Here is a 23,696-nt window from a genome sequence, read left to right on the forward strand (position 1 = left end):
AAAATATATATGTTTATCATTCCGGAATTATAACAGATCAAAGCATCATGTTTGGTTGAATATGTCTACTGTCAAATTTAGTAAATGAGACATGCAGTTACATTTTAAAAACATTTCTTTGAATATATGTACCATAATAATCACCCACGCGTAATACTACACAATTATGACGGAAAAGAATTACGGTACTACTTTTCTACCATTTTTCGTCTCAAAACATCCTGGTATTTTTTCATCCTGGTACTTCTAAATTACCAAAAGTTCCCGGACGAAAACAGGAAGTAAGTTGTATTTTCCTATAGAAACACGTGTGTTGTTGTGTAGTGTACTAAGGTAGATCGTAATATCGATAGGTGTGAAAATTGAGAGTGTCGCATGTGACAGGTAACAAAATGGTGGTGTACATCAGGTTTATTTCCAATCGTCAGAATGTAATGGCCGCCAGTTTTCCGGTTCCGTAGGCGTAGAGGGAATGCGATTGAATGTCAGTACATCATATCGGTTGATGATGCAGTGTGGATTATGCAGGCGTCTGATCTGAACTCCCGCGTCCCTAACATATAATGGTGTTATAATTTGTCAATTGTAAGTGCTAGGTCCACGCTTTTTACGACGTTTCAGCATAAAATTGCCGCGGTACAGGCATGACAGGGGCGCGTGGTCACGTCCTTTCCGCGTATTTGGTGGTTTATTTGGTACTCGAAAAATAGAATGGAGAGACTTGGAAAGAGGAAAACCACTTCCTTATCAGAGATCTCTCATTTCGAAAAAAAAAATTAATGGCGGGGGTGATACGTCCATGATTAGACAATGGGGGGGGGGGGGGGTTGATACTTCCATGATCAGACAATGGGGGGGGGGGGTGATACTTCCATGATTAGACAATAGACATTGATGATTAGACAAATTGTTCATCATGTATGATTGTATCTGTTAACACACACAGTCAGGATCATAGTGATAATTCTCAACACGAAAGTATCACCACATCAATAATCAATGAACTGATGAGGCTCAAGTAAACTATAAAATAACTGTAAACACACACACACACACACACTGACTGACTGAATAAGCATTACAAATAAATTTGTATTTGATGAGAAATTGTTACACATTCCTTGGTACTTTGAGGATTGCTGTAGTCTACATGGACTGGGTCTTCACTATCATGTTGTCTTTCCAATACATGATATTGTAAAAATTATCAAACCAGAAAACCAGGTCTCTGGATCCACAAGTCCCACTTCTACAATTCATTTGTACTTTTGTGCCATGGATACTTCCATCACTAGCTTGTAGTTGTACTCAATCATACATGTAGTCTCTGGGTCAATGGAATAATACTCCAGTTTTTATATGCTACTAGTACATGTTATGAAAACAAAGAACGTACAAAAAAATTCTTTAGATTTTAAAGAATCAAAGACAAGCAATAGATCCCCAAATTATGCAATGCCAGTCACACATAAGACAGTAAAATATAGTAACTTTGGCACGATACTAAAGTTAGAAATGAATGCAACGTTTTGATCTGGATGATGATCATGCAATGATTTAATTATTCAATTATTTAGAAACAGTGATATGATAATGAAATCCTTAGTAGATGGATTGAAATCATAATGTCACATTCATTTCTAAGTGTTCTAAAGTAACTATATTTTACTGTCCTTTATTGATTCTTGGAATCATGAACAATATATTTAACACAGTACAATTACTTGGGTCCACAAACATGGAAATTGTCTGGAATCATTCCCATTTACATTTACCAACACTACAGTTTTTTTATGCTACAGTCTTTCTTCAGATTTTAAAGAATGGAAGACAAAAGTATGGACCCCAATGCAATGCCCCTGAATCTGAGTGTAGAATCATCCAGTGATGATGTGAAGGAAAATGAGGATGATACCGTGCCCTCTGTAGATGTCAATCAAGCTGCATGTGTTCTCATACACAGTTTAGCTGCAGGGGAGCACAATGAATGTAATGGTATGTACAAAATACTGTCTACTATAGTAGTGTGTATCTGCATACGCGAGGCTTAGATCCAGTGGGTTTTGAATCTGGTGATATCTTTACCCTGCATTTAGTGGGGTAAAGATATCTTCAGATTCAAACCCAATGGATATATCCTCTAAACTTAACTAGTCTACTACAGATGATTTTGGGTGTTTGTTTTCAATGGCTATTGTTATCTGTGGTTGAGAATGAATGATGTGAAGTCACAAATGTTGTCTGTAGAGAAGTTAGTAAAAATGTTAGATTTAGACAGTCATATAACTTGGGGAAAGTATTTGTACAGACAGTTTTATAATGATAGAATATTAGATTGTACCTATAATAATATAGGAAATACAGACTTTTTAAAATTACGAGATATAGTGTGAATTAAGACAAGCACAAATTACTATTTTCAGTAAATATAACCAAACTGTGTTCTCACAGACCAGCTTGTACATGTACAAGGAAATTGTAGTAGTTTCAACTGAGTTTCTGTTCCTTTCCCTTTCCTCAATTTCAAACAGAGATATTATGTACTGTATAGAGGTGAAAAAAGTAGTTTCATTTTGGTGTTTCTTAATTAGCAATCAAGCACAATTTATGTGATATGAAATCATGAAAAAACCTTTATTTCCTGAAATGGCATTTTCCCTCTAATTAACAGTTATGGATCCTATCCTAGACTAGAGGTTTTAATATTTCTGCAAAATGAATTCAATATTTAAGACTGTAATTTAGTAATTACAAGTATGTATTTTGTGATATTTTGTTCAGTCATGTCGTCAACGACTACTGAAGATGATGACTCCAATAAAAGAAAGGCTGATGATGATCTGAGCAATGCTGAGGAAAAGCGCCCTCGTATGGAAGAAGATGGAGAGGCTGCTGCCCATGTTGTCAATGAGAGTCTTAGTTCCATAGAGGGATTGGTTATCATGCAAGGTATGCAATAATTCAAGTGATATATTTTAGATGAAATTTTAGAGTTCGCGACACTTTAATTAAAATATCGTAAAGAACTTTAAATTTAAATATTATTTGAAAATAAGTTCAGTGAGAATATGATACTAAAAATGGTTAAAATATTACACTGTAATTTTTGTCATTATGAAACAAAATCCCGGTCATTACTTTTTCGCTGTAGTTTTGAAATATTTTATCAACATAAAAACACTATTTTATCTTTTGAACAAGGGTCGAGCTCTTGTACCAGCCCTCATCAACATGTCGGTCTGTCTTATTTCTCACCCCCGTTTAACCGTGATTATGAAACAGATTGCTCATTACATATTTCATTTCATTCTGTGCTGTGTACAGGTCTTGGAAATCAACAACTTGAAGGCCATGAACCAACCACATCAGAATTGGAACAAAGATTGAATGCTGAGTCAGCTGATGCTGTTGCCCAGGTAACAAAATATGTATACAAGTTAAATAACTCAGAGAGACGGTACATGTAGGATGTTAGCTAAACCCATGACAGTGATTTGTTGTTTTATCTGTCCATACATTGTCAATATTGAATTTGAGTGTCACCTGCATAAGAAAGTATAAGGAAGGATTTAGGGCATAAATTGACATCATATAATTTTACACTGAGATTCTGTCTACCAATAATATCATCGCCAACAATGCAATTTCTAACCTAGGGCTAGAAATGTAAGTTTGCAAAGAAGTTATCATATAATGCAAATTGCCAATGCATATTGAAGCTATTGTGTGACAGTTATCAGTCAATCAATTTAATTTCTTTGCCTTGTCTTTCTTTGATGCCCACTTAGTGTCTTTAGGTGATTTGTCACAATCAAATTGTAATATGCTTAAAAAAGAGGGATGACTATGAGTCCATTAGTGTATGATTATAAATCTTTATAACTCATTTAACTGTGGACATTTCTTGTGTGTGCATACAGCTCCCCCAGGGTAGTGAAAATTTCACAGAAGATGCTGACCCTGTAAGTCAGTGTTGGTTTACAACTAAAGAAGACAAAGATACACTAGTATGTAAAGGTAAGGAGTTGTTACCATATCTCAACTTGTAGGTGTTGTTATGATCTTGTAGTGAGTCACTTACTCATGTAGGTGTTGTTATGATCTTGTAGTGAGTCATAAACTTGTTGGGAAGTTTGACAAACTGAGGAGCAATGCCATACAGAAACTTGAAAGACAATGTGACTGTCTAGCTGTGACCTTCATAAGACCTGTCTGTGCTCTTACACTGGGAAAGGTTTCTGAGGATGTTAAGGTAGATTATGTGGCACTACTTACAACAGTTTTGGAGCATATTGTGTTTTAGTTTGCATAAAACAAAGCACAGACTAGGAAGAAAGTCAGTTGGCAAATCTATAGGTACATGTTTCATACTGAATAATACTAGTATACAAACTCAGAGATTCATAATGTGTAACATAAACATGATTTTTTTAAAGTGCTCACACTTTTTCTTCACTTGTTTTTTGATATACTTCTAGGTCACAAATGGAAACAAGGCATGTGGTCAAAAGATGAGGTGGCAGTTCTCCAAGCAAACATAGATGAATATGTTAAGGTTTGTAACACTTTGGTTTGCACAAAGTACACCACCACTCATTTTTACTGGCCTTCCCTAGCAAACAGTGCCCTCTAGTGTTGAGTCTTAGGACAAGGATGAGTGACATTAGAAATATTTGAATGATAATTAATGTATAAGAAAATTCAAAGGATCTCTAATCTGTATATTTCTGTCAATTGATAAAAATATGGAAAAGTTATTTTTTAAGTATTGACAGCAGTATGGAAAGTGATTGGTTTCCATAGTGATATCCCTTCAAAATGTACCTTTGAACAGAAATTGTGACTTGTTTATTATCATCAAATTGCTCCTGACTCTTTGGTGATGTAAAAAACTATATTATGTTTTATATTCATTCATTCATTCATTCATTCATTCATTCATTCATTCACAAGTATGTTGGCCATTTCTTCGCAATATTTACAGGCAAGGAATCTGAGGGATGCACAAGAAATTATCTTTGACATGACCAAAGATGAGAGGAAAGATTTCTACCGATCTGTTGCCAAAGGTTTAAATCGACCACTGTTTGCAATCTATAGAAGAGTGCTTAGAATGTATGATAGTAAAAACCACATGGGAAAGTAAGTCAAACCATTCTTTATATTTGCTCATTACTGTTACTTTGATGATACATTTTTGTACAATTTTTCAATGAAAACAAACACCACATGAGAAAGTTACAAGATTCTTTACATTTGTTTACATTCCATAAAAAAACCCAGAAAAGTTATGAAATTGAAATGTCTGCCATTTTGTATTTGTTGATGAGGAACACCACTCCAGGAAATAGAGACATTTTCATAAACTCTAGGTTCTGGAGAGTCATTTCATGATTGTTTACATCACCTACAAGTACTTGTGATTTCAGAGAAACATAAAGTTGATCTTGTGCCTTTATAGGGTATCTTTACTGTGGGACATTGCATCATGGGAGTCATCAGAAATAATTTATTCATGATTGAACAATAAATATTCATAACCAGTATAAGACATCCCTCATTAATATTGAAAAAGGCTTCACAAGTACTTTTGCACTGCTACTTTGATATCAAATTTGTGTCATACAATTTTACAACTACATACCGTGTACATGTATTAACTACTATGACTTGTGTTGATTTTATACAGGTATACACCTGAAGAGACTGATAAACTGAAAGAGTAAGTACTATGAGATGATAGATTGTTGTCAAAATAAAATTAAAAGTTGGTATTCTTATAATGTGGTAACATACATCATTTCAAACATCATTTGAATTTGAAAAGAATAACCTATCATTTACCACACTGTGACTTTAAAAAATGTGTATTGTATAGTCAGTGCCAAGGTGTGATCTCAACAGGCTGATAAAAGTTAAGAAGTATGTTTTTATGGTGTACCAGAAACTTACATTCATAAATGGTAACAAATTTCTCAATAAACCATGTTCTACGTAACTATGTGATTCATAAAGTGTTGTGTATTTCGTCTGATTTACTAGGAGAAATGATTTGATAATGACATAGTGAAGGGCTATGGTAGAGTTGTTAGTGTTTGTTTACACAAGATGTATTGTTTTGTGAATATAGTGGACAGAGTGGATAGGCACACTTGCATCTTGAAAACTTTCCAACCTTGCGAATTCTGTTTTGATAATGTAATTCAGATGTCAAATTGAATGTGATTAGTTTAGGTTGTATATTATTACAAGTATATTATTGTTGTCATGTTGATGTTGTAGATTACACTCCAAACATGGTAATGACTGGGCAGCTATCGGGGCAGCTTTAGGAAGGAGTGCATCCTCTGTCAAAGATAGATGTCGACTTATACTGAAAGAAACCAACCATTCTGGTAAGTAATGGTAGTTGTTGTACCTTTAATATGTAGTCATTCTATTTAAAGTTTTCATACAGTGTGGTCTACAGTGATGTAGAAACAAAAACTTAATGGCGGGGGGGGGGGGGGGATTTCGAGCTATGAAAATTGTTGTATTTGTTCATTTGAAAAAACAACTGTGGGAATTAATCAAAATCTTTCGTATTTTACATAAATTAATTCTTAGTTAGTGCAGTCAGACAATGCAGTCTTCATTCAGTGACTTCAGACATACAGACAGAATCATTGGTTATACTTGGTACGTCTGTTTTGTTAATTTGTGTTTGAAATACACCGATAACTTGGCTCAACTTTTTACAACTATACGTGTTCAGTTTGGTTGTTATGATGATCAATGTATTTAAAGTTGATGATTTGTTGTCCCTACAGGTAAATGGTCACCTGAGGAAGAGTGTCGGTTAGCTACTGCAGTCTATGAACTAAGTAATGTGACAGAAGGAGAGAGTATTACATCGGGTATATCATGGGCAGCTGTAGCTGAAAGAGTAGGAACACGCTCAGAGAAACAATGTAGATCTAAGTGGTTGAATTACTTGAATTGGAAGCAAACAGGAGGTACAGACTGGTCTAAGGACGATGATAGACTTCTACTCAATAGGTAAGCATAAAATGCTTTAAACCTGCACTACCTGTAACTGGGATGTTAATTTTGTGATTAGACAACCAACAATATATTCACTGAAATTTGTTAACATACTAATAATTAGACATTGTGCATGTTAATTAGAGGTCAAGTTTATCCATAAATAGGACAGTAACAGTTTGAAATTGTGATTGCGTTGGGCACAGATTTTTGGATGTGGACCCAGAATCAATTTTATTTTATTTATTACACCATATTATTATACAGCTATGCAAATACGTTTACCCACAGGTACCGGTACCTGTAATTCAGTACTGTTCAGGGTATACTAGTATAATATTATGAGGAAGTTACTATAATCTAACAAAAACGGGTCCCGAAAATGTTTCAGTTGCAGCTAATGTTTTACTACACGAGTACAAGCATAGATCTTGGAGTAGTTCACTCCCCCCCCCCCCCCCTTTCCCAATAGCAAGTACAAAGACATATACCATGACATTTTCAGAGAAGCTGATGTGCGTTTTTGCCAGACACTTGTCAAAAATATTTATACTAGTATATTGATATGAAATGTGGTAGATTTTGTAGATATTCATATACAAGACAGAAGGATAAAGATAATGTGTACTCATTACATATATATATACTGTCTTATATGTATCTTGTTACTGAATCCCTTTTACTTTCTTTTAGAATTGAAGAAACCGGTGCTCAAACTGAGAATGAAATTGACTGGAAATTTCTGTCTGATGGATGGCAAAGGTACTGTTAAAAATAAATAAACTTTGAAATTAAAAACTTAAAAAGCAAATCCACAAGGAATTTGTTGACAATGTTTTGATATATTCTTCTGCATGTATTTTTTTGTCCACTAACAAATCCATGTTGTACTGACAATAACAAGTAAATCTTTTACATTTGATGAAACATACTTTGGAAGGCCTCACTCACATATCCTTTAATGTGTGTGTAAATACATGTATGTAACATACTGTTCTTTTTAATTACTGGTCTGATGATGCTCTTGTTAACAGGATGAAAGCTGGTTAGAACTTTTGGAAACCCTTTGAGTTTGGTTTTGTTTAGACAACCGAACTAGTTTTTCATTTGTGTTTTTTAGTAATCCATTATTTCAAAATTCTAGACTTTCCTGGTATGTGATAATCCTATACATTTCATTTGCAGTGTGAGATCACCCCAGTGGCTACGGAGTAAATGGTGGACATTAAAAAGACATTTACCAGACCATGCAGTGATGACATTATCAGGTATAAAGTATAAGGCTAGGTCAGATTCAGTGTGCCCTCTAAATCAATTTGACATGCCACTGATGCACACAATTACTAGTGACACACCAAAATGTGGTGTTCCCCTATCTCTTACTATGTGGTGACTCACAAGAAATCACAGTTTTTCTGATTTGGACTCACAACAACAAAATTCGGCTATCGTTAGAGGGCACACTGTCAGAGTTATTACTTACGCCCTGGCAATCAACATAAATATTTCCTTATATTGTCATTTACTCATTTTGTGATCACTTGTGTGATTTGTGACACATCTGACAATTTGCGTCATGACCATTCAATTGCAGCACTACTGGAAAGTTTGAGAAGTAACCCAGGTCCTTTGACCAAACAGAAATCAGAGCGTCCAAGTTCAAGTGCGTCTACAACCAGAGTAAGAATAACAAGAATGGATCAGCCTCTAAATGTCATCAAACCACCAACTATTGTACACGTACCAATCCCTATACCAAATTGTGGTAAGTTCATATATATCTCTATGCCCTTGCTCAATAATATGTCCTATGTTTATGTGTGCATATACTCCTAGCTGAACTACCAAAAAAGTAAAACCCAAGCAGCTTGAAATAATTTACTCATTAAAGTGATCATTTCTAACATATATCATTTGCAAATGAATTTATAGCTATTGACAACATATTTATACTAGCATTCTTATTTGCGTTAGTGCCCTCACTCGAGCAAGGGCCCCTTACTTTCGTTTTAGCAAGCTTTGTTTTTGGTAACATTTTAGTACATATATTATATTTATACAATATTCTCATTTATAGCATCACTGGCTTAAAAAATGTAAGCAATTTTTTGTTAGTACAAATGTATTATGTAAAGAGTCTGTCTTAGTCTGTCTGTTATCATCACTTGGCAATCATTGTTTGCCATTTACTTTGTCAAATGTGTTTTAAGAATTCCAATCTGAAGATTAATCTTTGTGTTGGTTGTCGTTCTTTATTAGGAGGAGCTGCAACCATCACTACAACTACAGTAGCCCCAGCAGACTCGGAAGATGACACAGCTCATGCCGGTGCATATCACTCCTATGAAGTGATGCAGTCCACAATGACGTTAGCTCCTGGAGCCTTCCTTATACAGAATCCACAACACACTCCGACGTCATTGTCAGCATCACCAACATCTACAGACCAAATTATTGTACAGACTGTGCCAGTGGTTAGTATGCAACACATTTCATGTACCTGCAAAATATAATGAAATGTTACAAAATGTTGAACCATTTGACATCAGAAGTTATCACATAAATACTTGCAAATCTTCACCTGTGTGACGTCAAACAGGACAGATCAAAAACCCAAATCACCCCTGTTCTGCCGAACTTTTTTTTGTAGCTCAAGTGTTTAGAATGACTTAATAATTCTGCCATTTTATGCTATGGTCATATTTTTGGATTTAAACTATATGCACTTTCAAAACTAGTAAATGCATGACTTTACTATACGTACATCCTTTGGTATGAGTCCCAATATGCACAGGTACTGTAATTATGTGATAAATGTATAATTCCATGAAATTGGTGTTTTTAGTCTGCGGAATCATACTCATCATACATGATGACGTAAAACTAACATTGATTTCGTGGGATTTCACATATATAATAATCTGATCTTGGGGAAAACTAATTTTATCATGTTTTCTTTCCACTTCTGTAGTCGGATGCTTTGCACAGTAATGAGAATGTCACTGTACAGATGACTCCACAAAACAATGCCCATATCATTATAACGTCCACACAAGATGCTGTGACTTCACTGAGTAGTGCTGACATCTCATCAAGTATGGGTCATGCTGATTCACACTTACCGGATACATGTAGTATCAGCCAATCGGATGGTAAGATGTATTGACATACTACATAGCTATGTAGATTTTTTTCAGATTCTGTAACCCGGTCTATTTTAGTTTTTTTTTCAAAAGTGAAAAAATGATTGTGGTCTACAATTTTTCTTTTGCAAGGTGTTACTAATGTAGTGGGTTATTTGTCAATTGTTTGCTTATCCACAGAAATACTTAAAGTCTAAACTTTCACATTATGAATGATAGTTTGTGTTAATATTCATGTTTTGTTTGTTTGTTGTTTTGTTTCCAGACTTACAAACTGTGTCACAGTCAGATGATATCAATCATGTAGATGATGACAATCTCTCGTCTCAAATCACCCAATCAGATCTAGCCACCCAGCAACACATCACAAGTCAGGGTTCTCTCATCTCACAGGATGGCTCCCTGATGGAACAGGTAGGAGATTCTTGTCAGCTTGTTAAAGTTCAATGACCTGTGACTGTTTTTTGAGTGTCAAGCTGAAATGTTGTTCATGGTATATGTAAATGGTGAAAATATGTCATCTAAACAGACTAGGGAGAATTCTAGTCAATGTAGCAACCTGCCTATTATTGTGGCTACAAAAGTGTGTGATTGTAGAATTGTGTACTGCTATGCATAGGGATGTGGAGTATTTCTTAGATTGTTGTTTTCCTTGTCTACAGGCTTACTATAACAACGTTTTGACTCGAATATTTCCCATACCTTTATAATTGAAAGTACTCGAAATGTCCTTTTAACGATTAAAGGGGCATAGGCTGAGTTTAGACGGTTTTTACTTTGGTTAGTAATACAAAATACTTTACAAATAACCATGGCTAAACTAATCAAGTATAATGTTTACAACAATTCATGTAGCTGTGACATGTCACTATTTACCAACCATCCAACTCATGCGTTGTTCATGTAATGACAGGGATTTCCTCAGATTTATATGTACCAACAATTATATCATCAATGGTTGTTTACCTTCAATCAAAAATATTCGAGCAAGCGTAGAAGTTAGATAAATCAATCCCCAGCAAAAAATGGCCCTGAATAGTACTCTTGACTTTGAAAACACAACTGATTTTTGTTTTAATTTCAGGACATTACTGGTTCTGACATGACATCTGAAGTAAGTCAATCTGAACCAACATTGGTTATTGTTAGTGCTGCATCCATTGCTGGCACCACTACTGCTGACTTTGTCCAGGCGTCATCATCTGGAGTGGAATCACATCTTTCTTCTTCTGGTGTCTTCACATTAACAGGTGAGTTAGAACTGTAAGGAGGTTTGGAATCCTGGACATTGGTAGCAGTGTGGAAGGAAAACATGTATGATAAACTCCTGAACAGAAACATCACAAATTATTACTTTACATTATGACATTCCAAGTAAAGCCACTTTTATGGAATCATCACCAAGCATATAGTTCTCTCTCTGTCTCTCCCTCTCTCTATTTCAGTCTCTCTCTCTCTCTCTCTCTCTCTCTCTCTCTCTCTCTCTCTCTCTCTCTCTCTCTCTCTCTCTCTCTCTCTCTCTCTCTCTCTCTCTCTCTCTCTCTCTCTCTCTCTCTCTCTCTCTCTCTCTCTCTCTCTCTCTCTCTCTCTCATGATCTATCTCTCGTGATCTCAATCTCTCTCAATCTCTCGACCCTTCACAATGAAATATTTCCAGCACTATACTTTCTATTGCTTTTACTTCAACCCCATTTTTCATATATTTCCATATATCCAACAAGTAATGCCTTTCTACTCTAAACGTCATACAGGTCCAATACTGCAAAGTCAGTCAGATACTGGTGAAGACCTAATTGGTTCATCCTCTGATATAGAAGTGGATAAAAGTGGTAGACTGGTTGAAACTGAACCTCAAGATGGTGACCTCAGCATGACACAACAATGTCACGATACTCTATGACAATTGTAGTACACAATGCCAAGTAAAATTTAGTGCAATGAGAAAGTCATCTATACCTGAAAAAGAATTGGTTATACTTCGGAGACCTGTTATATGGAAATCAATTATTTAATGGCTATGTAATGAATATGTCATTATTGCTAGTTGTGTGTTAGCCATGTCGTTAAAACAGGGAAACCCTTTGATTTAAGGATACTGAACAAACTTTTTGCTTGGTTAAAGGAATTAAGTGACATCAGCACACCATGTTGCTAAAGCTAGGACATCCGTACCGAATAGATTTTTGCATGATGACAAATTACAAAGGAAGTGACATCTATATTGCTAAACCTAGGACACTCTTGATTTTGAGGATAGTGAATAGACCTTTGGCATGATGACTTAGGAAGTGACATCATCCATATTGCTAAACCTAGGACAAGATCAGCACTTGAATATATTTTTATGTGTCCAATGATATGAAAAGTTCAAGAGAATCTGATATTCTGATGCAAAGTTTACTTGCCATAGGTGTCAGGCAGCATGAATATTGGAGGCCTGATTGAATGCCTCTATACTAGTTATTAGCAGATTCTTTGTAGAATAGATACAGAGGTCATTAACCATAATAACTAATGAATATGGCTGGCTAGGGTCGGGGAGGGGGGTGTTAGTTTTGCAGATGTGTTTTATTTCAATTTTGTCAATTTGTTGACCAACAACCTCAAGTGATCAAAGAATGTATATGCTGCACCCGTCCATATTGATGAGAGGGTACTGGAACAAATACTGTCTTGTGTTGCAAATGTAACATGGCCATGAAAATAATGTGAAGCTTTAAAATGTTCATGTACAATGTATACATGTATGTGTGCATGCAGTCAAACAGAGGAAATGTGGACATCAAATCCTGTTGACATTCAACTATACGGTAGATATATTCAAAGCCAAAATGTCCAACCATAATTTAAAAGTAACAAGGTATGATATAGAAAGAAATCAGGTGATTTACCAGTCGGAATTTCTAGATTATTCATAAACATAATACTGCCAAGTTTCTATATGCACAAGTATTGTGAAGTTTGTGTACAAAAAATTAGTCAGTCAAAATCTCCCATCCAATCGTTCACCATTTACATAGTTCAATATATTTTGTAAGTATTGTTAGTTTAAACAATCTAAATAGCAGATTGTGTGTACCATAACCAAGAGATAGCATATTTGGTGTGTTTGCTTTATCACAGAAAATGTGTTACCTGTGTTTCATTCTTTCAGCTGTGTTGAATAATAAATCATTCACAGAATCCAAATCATCTCAAAGTTGTTTTATTTATACTTTTGTCTCACAAAAGGGGGAAAAAAGTGTATTATTATATATATTCCACATTCCTACATTGTAAGATTCACAAATAACACTGAAAACTGTGGAAAAAACCCCACAGAAAGCCAGATAAACATACCTGGAGAAGAAAAAATCCAAGTTAAAATATACACTCATAAAGCTGTTGTAAATCATGTTAAAAGTCCATACTTTCGGTTAGGTGAAGACTGTGTAGGGAACTTTGTAGTTTCCCCTCACCATTTTAGTTTCACCTGACTAGCTTCATATACTATAACAGTATTCCATTTATTGGTACACCTATCACAAGTCCATAAAACGACCAACTGTCATTTACTTGAATGGCTAAAGTCCTTGCGCAAGATTTGAACCGGTCAACCCAGCTGTATGACTGAGGACCTGGTAGGACAGAGGTTGCAATGTAAATGCTTTAATCCTATGGGCTAACTGAGGCTACAATGGATTGTATACTACCAATGGAGTTCAGTATAGATGGCTGTTGTGGTGCTATAGATCCATGCCAGGGGTAACATACAATGAGTAACACTGAAGTAAAGCACTTTCTCTTTGTACTACACTCATTTATAGCATTTATACTACAATGGGTAACACTGAAGTAAAGCACTTTCTATATGTACTACATTTGTAGCATTCATATAAAGTGTCAAACTATACTGTTTCAATTGGTTTATTTACAAGCCTAGCATGTGGCCTTTCTAATGTGGTCAATAAGCAAATGAAACAGTATACTTTTACACTTGATATGGATGCTATAAACGATTGTGGTACATACAGGAAACACTTTACTTTGGTGTTATGGGTTGTAATATTTGTGAGCACATGAAGCTCTCACGAGAACTGGCACATTATTAATATACTTTGTTATTATTATTATAGAACAGTTGTAGGACATCAACTTGTCATTTTGTCTGAGTGAAAACAGACATTATACCAGTACCTTTCAGTGAACAAGTCTTCTATCTTTGAAGACATAGCCCCCAATACCAATTTGCTATAAATACTGTTTTGGGCTATGTAATCACACACAAGTGCATAGAATAGAAATAGAACAGGTAGCTTTCCAAATAAAACTAAAACAATAAATAGTCCCTAATCCTGGACATTGTCCATTTAACTAATGTTGCCTCATCACCGCCATGCTGTTTTAAACCTTAATGGGAACAGATACCTCGTGAATTCACTATGTTTTTTATAAAAACTCTGACATTAAATGAGATAAAATGCATTAGCTTTCATTCACTTTCACTAGTCAGTACGGAGCTGGCATGTGGCATCAATTTGAACTTTGGCATATGGGTCTTGGTAGGGTACTTGGTACTGTTGACTGCTTGTACTATCATACAATTACAATAACCATAGCAACAGTCTACAACACATTAAACAACAGTGGCCCAGGAAGGCCTAAATGTCACTTTCACCTGAGTTTTCATGGATGCCAGCTTCATACCGATAAGTGACAGTGAATGAAACCAAGATATTTGATCTCATTTAACATACCGTAAATTAATATGATATCCTTTCCCTTTAAAATCCAAGTTTGTCTTGAAATAGTGGTCACCAACAACAAAGTTTACACCATCAAGACACAAAACAGTAACATGCACTGATGACGCATAACTTAACATCTCACTCATAATGATAGAAGGGAAAACTGTCTTCCAAGATTTCAGATTTGTAAGGGACGATCACACAATGTCACACAAGCTCTATAAACGAACTTTGTTCATTTAGAACAAAACCCCCTCTCCCCGCCCCCTAAACGAACATTCACACGTGCGACATCGACACTTTTATATATGATGTAAACCATGCTGAAACTTGTGACGGTCACATCACTACAATTGATGCAATGTAAAAACATAATGGTAAACACATTAAAATACTTTTGGAAACCCAGCACTGTATATTGCATATCACATTAAAAGTCAATTGTAATCAACTTATCAACATCTCAGTAGGAAATACAGAACCTCTTATCACTGAAGGTGTGAAAGTTTCGAAATTAGGTTAGAAGTGCGAAAATGAGGTTCAGCAATCATATTGATGCCAGACCCCCCCCCCCCCAATGAATGAAGTTCGCTTATTGAGCTTGTGTGACAGTGTGCGATCATCCCGAAGATATACTTGGTATATGCTAATTTCATGAACAATGACCACTGTAATATGTTAAATAAGAATATTCCGAAAAAGCACTTAATATATAAGATAGTAACTATGTTTGTTTTTCTACTATTTCTTGTCATCTATGGTCATAAGAAGTTTTTAGTACTGAGCATAAACATTCAAATGAATAAGAATTTAAAATTCTCACCATGTATATATCAATGAAATCTCTTCAACAAAATGTACATCACAATATAATTCTTTGGCAGAATATTAAGCTGTGGCTATATAACACAGCTATCTACATACTATTTAGATTGTAAGGTATGTTGTGTAATTCTTGCCCTCAACATCTGATCAGTGTGGTTGGTCAATGCATGAGGGGCCACAAGGGTGTTCTGACATTGCGTACCTTGCAGAGTACATGCGTAATGTTATCCTGCTCTTAGCAGACTGATCAAAAAGGGATTGGCCAGTGTGTGAGGGCAGTCCAACACTGACAGCATACTTTACAGATCATATGCTATGCAAAGCTAATGTATCATAACTGTGTCAAAAGGACTTGCACCTTTGGCTGTATTACTATTTCAGATATACCCTCACACGTGCAATTACCTGGCTAATAAACCTTTGTGCATTTTCCCCCAGCAGCATATATGTGTTATTGGTACTTGTTGCCTATGGATACACGGCTATGTACAGTGTGAAATTATCTAACCAATAAAACCCTGCTGCATTTTCTAAGCACCTTGATATTCAAAGAATAACCTAACTTTCGTGTGTTCTCTTGAAACCAATCCATAAAACTGTGCTTTGCAAGCAAATAGTGAATTGTGAACCAAAATCTATCACACCGTAATAGGTGACATGAGGAACTTTTCCCCTGAACTAAATAAAATATGTAATGCTTCTCAACTTTATAAATATAAACTACTTCCTTGCGTGTGTTGACAAGAACAAATGGTATGAATGTTTGTATTTTGGTCAATTCCATTAAAAAATAAAAACCTGAATTAAAACAAGCTTGCAATGTCTGCATTGTGAAACGTTTTGTTAGGTCAAACTACATGGAAAACAAGTTTTTTTATATGATATATCTTATGAACAGAGTTGAAACAAAACTCCCAATATAAGCTGACTTGATAAATAAAGTACATTATGTACCGTACTACAATCTATTGAAATGTAAAGTTTCTTCTATAAACTTATTCAAGTTTTTCACATATTACAGCATGAGCATTATCTAAAACAAATGACTGAAATATACAGCACAATTTCATACCAATCTTGCTACTTAGTGGTAGTGTTTATCTTATATTGTGCAATTTTACAAAAAAAATTACTAAGGCCATTGTGCACTGTTTGACCTTTTCTACAAGTATAAGATGCCACCATAGACCCTTCACCAACGTTGGTGGAGGGTCTATGATGCCACTGAGAAAATAATTCATCTAAATATTCTACAATATGTTTGTTTGATGTGATTTTATCTTGCATCAAAATGAATGCAATTGTACATAATTTGTAAATAGCATGCACACACAGTGAGTTTCACAAAGCCTATTTCATTTGACATAGCCAAAAAGAAAGTGTTGTATGTGTATTTTTTTTTTATCTTTGTTACTGTGATACAGGTAGAGAAGAACAAAAACTATAGACAAGCCGACTTATAACAAACAAAGTAGTAGTAAGTAACAATAGCAAATTGTATCACACACACAAAATCATCGTTGAAGTCTGGTGTAAATTGATATTTACTGTACTATAATAAACTGTACATTAATACTATACAAACATTCCTTCTAATATATGTCAAATACGGCTTCTCTAGACAACATCAATTGACATTCTGAATATTATTTCCATAATATCAACGATTTGACTACTTCGTATCTACCCATATCATAGTCACAAAGAAAAAGTCATGTGATACACTCTTTGATGATGCGAGATAAAACAGGCTATAACAGTGCTACTTATGGATGGCAATACTTGGAACATTTTCAAAATCAATATTTTTGCATAGTAATGACCACAAGTGTATATTACATAACATATTTTCCCAACAATTTTTCAAATACATATAAATGTCTCCCAACAATTATTTGAAAATAGTCTGTTCATATATTGTACAACTATTCAATTCAACCAAGTGTCCCAGTTAGCCTGTCACAAGCTGTACAAAAACTGTCCACTAGGAATGAGATTCTCTATTTATAACAGTGTAATATTTCACTGCCTGCTGTCCAATTGAAAGCAAATAGTTGATACGGCCAAGGCTAGCTAGTCTATTTCATATATTACATTTATACATACACACCAATGTAGTAAACTAACAACTTCACTGAAAACTGTGAACTCAGTGCATGAGGAGTGGAGTGCATGGTGTTGTGTGTTATGTAAACAAGCTATGTGTCAATGCGTAGTGGTATGAGATTTATCTGATTACCTTTATAGCGATTACATGTACTGAGGAAGACTTGATTATTTTAAACAGAAGATCTCATCATAAGTGGGTAGTTTTCCCAACAGCTTGTGATAAGCAAACTGGGATGGCTGAAAACATTTTATCATATCAAATGGTTTGCTAGCATGGCAGTAATTATCATTAGCATAAAAAATTTCAGTGATAAAATACACATACTGACTTTGAAAAAATGAGAAGTTCATTTGCTGATAACACAATTGCTTACTGCATGTGACATCTTTGAAATCATATGAGCATTTCTCATTGAAGTACAATGATGACAGCATTTCTATTTGTAGAAAGAGACGGGTGTTGTGACTTTCACTTTCACAATTTTATGACACACTCTTTTCCTCATGGTTTTCCTGGTATATTGATTGAGTAAGTATACAGAGGTCCTTTGTTTAGTCCTGTGGTAAGTGAAAATAGAGGTTTGCACAGACACACAGAAGAATTATAGTAAATGCATTGTAAAATATAAGTGTCCTAAACTTGGGGTCAACGTCGCCCTGTCTATACCAGTAAATCTGAAAGAAAAGATAAACTTCCTATTATTTCAAATTCAATGTCAAATGGATGTGAAATATTGGAATACATCAGGTAATGGTTGATATGTGGAAAGTGAAGAACTTGTGTTAGGGACCAGTCTGTATTAAAGATGTGATGTGTCATATAATGCCTATCAGCAGAGGTTGAAAGGGGTGAGGTGATACATGAGGGTACCAGCACTCAAGCGGTTGGAAGTGGTTAGCTGATGAATGAGGGCGCCCCATCGTGTCGTACCTTACAGACTAGTAAATAGGGGTATGCTGAAAATACTGCATGCTGGCAGTACTAGTCACATAATTTACCATTAATCATAAATTGAGAGTACAATGAACTCTAGGAGTTGTTTTCAGTTCGTTTTGTTGACTGATTGGTGTCCAACAATGTGACTGGAATCCATGTGTCATCAACTCTCATTTCCCTATATACATGAGGCTCTTTCACTTGATGCTTCTATTGAAAATGAATGCAAAATGGAGTAACAGGAATATGGTGTATTTTATCAGCCAATTTTGTTTCTGTAATATTACTTACCATGATTAAGTTGGAAGCACATATAAGGGCTATACACACCCCAAAGTATACATTTTTACCATCGGGTGGCCAATGTGGAAATACAAATGCACTAACTAAAGTTACCTGCAAAAAAATAATAAGATCAATTTTATAAAAAGCTGGATGAAAGTAAAGTACTTTTGGTGATAGACAAGGGATCTCCAACATATACTCCACATCAGTCTCAATGACAATATGCAGAATCAACGGCACAGACCCTTATGTTTGTTTTGTCACACTTGGGGCATCCAAGTATTTACATTGCCCCAAAACACTTCTGAGATACAAGTTTGACAATTGCACTGTTGTATACATTATTGCTAACTGTATATATATCAGATTTTGCTGACTTCATTACTGTTAGGTTTGTTTTCACTTCTCAGTTTGTGCTGGCCATGAAGCTACATGAATACATGACCAAGAATAGGTGACAGTACAATAAAAGGTATACAAATTATGTTATTTTCACTGCATGCTCTTAATCTCTGAAACCCTTGGAACCTTTTATTGTCCAAACATGGATTATAAATACAATGAAATACTTGTTTGAACTGATAATACATCCTAATCTAGGGTGTGGTGTGATTGATAAAGTGTTTGAATATTGAAACTAGGGCGGTATCCCCCTGTTAAAGTACAGTACAGATCATATTATTTACTAAAATAAAATTATGTAACTTATGAAAAGGTTTCCCTTTATAGGTAGATAACGCTTTACTTTATATTAAATTTGCCTTTGGTGTAACTTCTGAAGTAGTATCCCCCTGTACATATAGATGGTGGTTTATATAATATATAATTCACGCCAAGTTCCAAGAGTTATCCCCCTGTAAGTTGTCTGACTGTTTATAGTACTACATTAGCATATGTAGTGGTACAATGACTTCTTAGCAGCTTGTTGCTACATGTCTAATTACATGATTTACTCTGTAGTAAATATATTGTATGACAACAAAGGCGGGGTCATCCAAGGTCACAAGAATGCAACATGTACAAACAACGTGTCTTAAAAATACACAGACGTTGTCTTTTGTTTTCTTTGTCTCCATATAAACGTGGCAAAGATTCAAATGTGTCTAGATCCGATTCGTAAAAAGAATTACTCTATTTCAGCAACGTAATAGTTGAAATAAACAATTTCCACTTAGACGTTAAAGCACAACATGTACATTGTGCGTCCTTCAATGATTAGGGAAGTAAAGTGTATGGATGCCAGTGTAAAGTTTTGTATCATTACAAGATATTATAAATTATAATACCTTCACTCAAAGTTTCACATTGCAAACTTGGAAAGAATTCACACATTCTGATTTTAATGCATGGTGATAAAAATACACAGACTTTCTATATTTTGTGGTGGCTTCGCCATCATATAAGCTTGGCAAAGATTCAAATGTGTCTAGATTTTCAATTCGTAAAAAAAAGAATTACTCTGTTTCAACAAGTTAGAAGTATTCTAACAATCAAACTGAATAAATTTTGTCAACTGGAACCTCATTTTATAAGAAATATCATAACACTTTTACAATATTACTTTTATCACTGGTCGTTTTAGAAAGGCTACACTAGAATACAGTGTTGTGGTATATTCTTGATCACTGAGTGACATCATATTTAGGTAGCTCCCTATACATTACTTGTACTGCTAGGCCAGGAAAAAATGAACCTTACTGAGGTAAAGCTGACAAAATCTGATATGTACATTTTGTAATAATAATTTATTGAAACAAGCTTCAGTGATGGAAGATTTCTTTTTGTTATTAATATTGGGCTTACAGAAGATTGTTTTTACATCTAGCATGACTGACTGATGGTACAGTTGATTTTCAAACTGATTATCTAAGACCTGTATGAGGGGGAAAAGGTGTTTTATGAAAATCTACACAAGATACAATACTGAAATGCCCTAACATTAAAAGGCAAATATATATATGATGTACCCCTTCCATCTTCTAAATTACACTTCAGAACAAGAATCTTAGATTATCCCAATTATCTTTTGTACCCTATATTATACTATGCATGAGCCAGGTTCACCAAAAAATATGGAATATATATACTCATTCTAAATCAAGACAACACACGTCTATGTCATAACGTGTGTCTACATCATTGGTTCTGCTGTGTTCGAAATATGATTCAAAACATTCAAAATTACCTAACTTTCCCCGATTTGTTTTTTCATATTACTGGTGATGGTATAATTATATTATTCCCCAATATTTGTCTTCATTCAGCCAGAAAATACTCGTGTTGTCACTACGAATCTACGAGGGCCCCTTAGGTCACTCATATTTTCCTTGGCTAAACGAAGAAAAATATCAGGGAACAACATCAAATTATACAAATGTAACATGTGTAAAATGACTGACCAGCTGGAGGCTGAATACATTTATGACTTACTGTGACTAAGACTGCACACACCACACCAACAGCCAGGTTAATGAGACGGTCCTGAAAAATTAAAATATACAGATTTTGGCAATGTTTGTATCTGGCCACCGTGAATGAAAAGGTCTATCTAACCATGGTTAGTCTAGACCCTTCACTTATGGCTGATTTCAGCTATGCCCTGTCTTTGTATTGAAACAGGAAATGGTAAAATTTGAGATCAACCATTAGCAAAGGGGTCCTGACTATTTTTTCTGTGTAAGTGAATTTGATGCACCACTGACACACACTAGTGATACACCAAATTTTGGTGTTCCCCCATCTCTTACTAAGTGGTGACTCACAAGAAATCCCAGTTTTTATCATTTTGACTCACAGCAACAAAATTTGATAGAGGGCACATTGATTGGTATGACTTACAGCAAATCTCACTCTGTCATGTCAAATTCAGTGTACCTGGATATGTATATAAAATTGTCTTCATGTTCATCTGTGTGTCTATGTCTGTAGAGTACATCTGTCAGTTTGAGTATGAGTGTTTTATTTTTTGTTCTAGTGTTGTTGTTGTTGTTGTTGTTGTGGTGGTTTTGTTTATGGGGCTGTTCCAAGGACCACAAAGTAATGACCAAACCTTGAAATACACCTCTTTTGTTATTGACCTTAATTTTGTTTAGACTCACTCTGTGACCATTTTGCATGATAACTGTACTACTGAAAATCAACCTTCAGACTGTGTTTATGTTAACTGACACTTTTGTCTGATATTTGTACACTATATTATTATACCTTTCTGCTGCATTATTTTCACAAAGACAATTGTTCTCTTTTAAATTAATTGTTCATGATATTAAGATTTTAAAAAATTGCATAATTTTGTCCATCAGAAATTCTTCTAGACATTACCCTACTTCACTCTAACCACACACAAGTCATAATATACATAGACAACAGATTTGGAGCGCATTTTAGTTATCGAAGTGCAGACATTTTGTAGGGGGTGTACGTACAGAACTAGGGCACGTTTTATATATGGTTCTTTGACCAAAAAATGACCCCTCCCACAAGCTAGCGTGGCCAAACAATAAAGCAAACTGACTGTACCTGGTGAAACAGATCATCAGCGCGAATCCGACAATGTATGTGAACAGTGGTGATCACATTACTAGTATGATCATATCGATTGTTATGAATAGAACTGGATCATGCGATCTTGTGACTTCCGTGAATAAACAGTAACAACAATGAGTAACACATATGACTTGGTATAATTATCCATTAATTTATTTACTTGTCTATTGATTATCATGACGACAAGCCTGGAACACGTCATGGTAGGAGGCCAATGCTAAGATACAGGGTGCATATAAATAATAAAACAATACAAACCTTTGGTCTTTGCTCCCCAAATAACGGTCTCTCGCCGGTTGAGTCGCCAGTTATGGGCTGATACTCACTCTTATAATAAGTAGTCATAATAATCCACACCCACTATCTAACACAAATATGAATCCTCTTGAAAGTATACTGCCTCATTTAGAAACCGAAAACAAGGCCATTGATGTAGAAACCATTCATTAAATGAGTCAAGACGTGGTTATGTTTGCGTCATCAATCAGCGAATTGCCGTTTCTAAAAACATCGATAAAAGTCGGCTGCTACTTGCGGTGATCATTCGATGTTGACTGGTACGGAACAGAAACTCAAAGTACATCTAATAATTCCTTCATTTTGGTGATTTTAGACTACTATAATGTCGGTGAACGTGTTAAGTAAGTGCCAAAGAGTGTCAAAATTGCATGCAGATCAACGAAATCTCCGAACTAGTTCGCGATGCGGGTAAAAGACCACAAATAAGAGCATGATGGGTAGAGGTCACCTCACGTGACCTGGATGACTCATTTGACCCAGTGACCTCAAATATTTGCGGTTGTAGTTTGTCTGACCATGAGTGTACACAATAGTCGAGTCTGGCACATGAATAGACTCTGAGAGAACATTGATGCAATTCTGTTTCTTGCTTTAGCCCCGGAGTTACAATGTAACGTCCACTCCAAGATCATTTAGCTGCAATATTTTTTGTAAGCTTTATATCATGTAAGCTTTAAGATATGTCGATCCGTGGTTTGCACTCACAAATAACTTTTAGTGCAAATTAACCCCGGTGGTAAATATTTCGTTAGAGTGGCAGTCCCTGGGTGGGTACCCATGCTTCAAGTTGTTACTACAGCT

At 35.2% G+C, this 23,696-nt stretch overlaps 2 protein-coding genes across 5 annotated transcripts; one reads left to right on the plus strand and one right to left on the minus strand.

The window, feature by feature from the left end:
* The first annotated feature begins 199 nt into the window (after positions 1 to 199).
* LOC144436743 (cyclin-D-binding Myb-like transcription factor 1) lies at positions 200 to 13,280 on the plus strand. Of its 4 annotated transcripts, none has more exons than XM_078125604.1 (18): positions 200 to 281; positions 1,803 to 1,995; positions 2,782 to 2,949; positions 3,325 to 3,416; positions 3,921 to 4,017; positions 4,479 to 4,555; positions 4,985 to 5,142; positions 5,690 to 5,722; positions 6,283 to 6,395; positions 6,810 to 7,038; positions 7,717 to 7,785; positions 8,209 to 8,291; positions 8,618 to 8,788; positions 9,283 to 9,497; positions 9,995 to 10,175; positions 10,432 to 10,580; positions 11,251 to 11,416; positions 11,918 to 13,280. In XM_078125604.1, exons 2-18 carry the CDS (start codon positions 1,824 to 1,826, stop codon positions 12,064 to 12,066), a joined length of 2,322 nt encoding a protein of 773 aa, XP_077981730.1. In that variant the 5' UTR covers positions 200 to 281; positions 1,803 to 1,823; the 3' UTR covers positions 12,067 to 13,280. The 4 variants fall into 4 exon arrangements, with proteins under 4 accessions (XP_077981730.1, XP_077981752.1, XP_077981737.1 ...); XM_078125626.1 differs by having other exon boundaries at positions 220 to 281; positions 1,814 to 1,995; XM_078125611.1 differs by lacking the exon at positions 200 to 281 and adding an exon at positions 329 to 585.
* Positions 13,281 to 13,394: 114 nt separating this feature from the next.
* LOC144438375 (transmembrane protein 243-like) lies at positions 13,395 to 23,296 on the minus strand. The gene is made up of 4 exons (XM_078127419.1): positions 22,854 to 23,296; positions 21,480 to 21,530; positions 19,056 to 19,160; positions 13,395 to 18,502 (listed from the first exon to the last, which is right to left on the minus strand). The coding sequence occupies exons 1-4, from the start codon at positions 22,938 to 22,940 to the stop codon at positions 18,380 to 18,382; spliced, it is 366 nt and encodes a 121-aa protein (XP_077983545.1). The 5' UTR covers positions 22,941 to 23,296; the 3' UTR covers positions 13,395 to 18,379.
* Positions 23,297 to 23,696: the final 400 nt, after the last annotated feature.

Source organism: Glandiceps talaboti, chromosome 1 (genome assembly GCF_964340395.1).
Source record: "Glandiceps talaboti chromosome 1, keGlaTala1.1, whole genome shotgun sequence".
NCBI lineage: Eukaryota > Metazoa > Hemichordata > Enteropneusta > Spengelidae > Glandiceps > Glandiceps talaboti.

Bases quoted from the DNA above. Each gene is read 5' to 3' on its own strand.
- LOC144436743 (XM_078125604.1), top strand. From the start codon at position 1,824: ATGGAAGACAAAAGTATGGACCCCAATGCAATGCCCCTGAATCTGAGT. The intron at 5,143-5,689 runs GTAAGTCAAACC...GATTTTATACAG, and splicing joins AGTAAAAACCACATGGGAAA to GTATACACCTGAAGAGACTG. The intron at 5,723-6,282 runs GTAAGTACTATG...TTGATGTTGTAG, and splicing joins GAGACTGATAAACTGAAAGA to ATTACACTCCAAACATGGTA.
- LOC144438375 (XM_078127419.1), bottom strand. From the start codon at position 22,940: ATGACTACTTATTATAAGAGTGAGTATCAGCCCATAACTGGCGACTCA. The intron at 21,531-22,853 runs GTTTGTATTGTT...TTAATTTTTCAG, and splicing joins TTGGGGAGCAAAGACCAAAG to GACCGTCTCATTAACCTGGC. The intron at 19,161-21,479 runs GTAAGTCATAAA...ATTTTTTTGCAG, and splicing joins TGTGTGCAGTCTTAGTCACA to GTAACTTTAGTTAGTGCATT.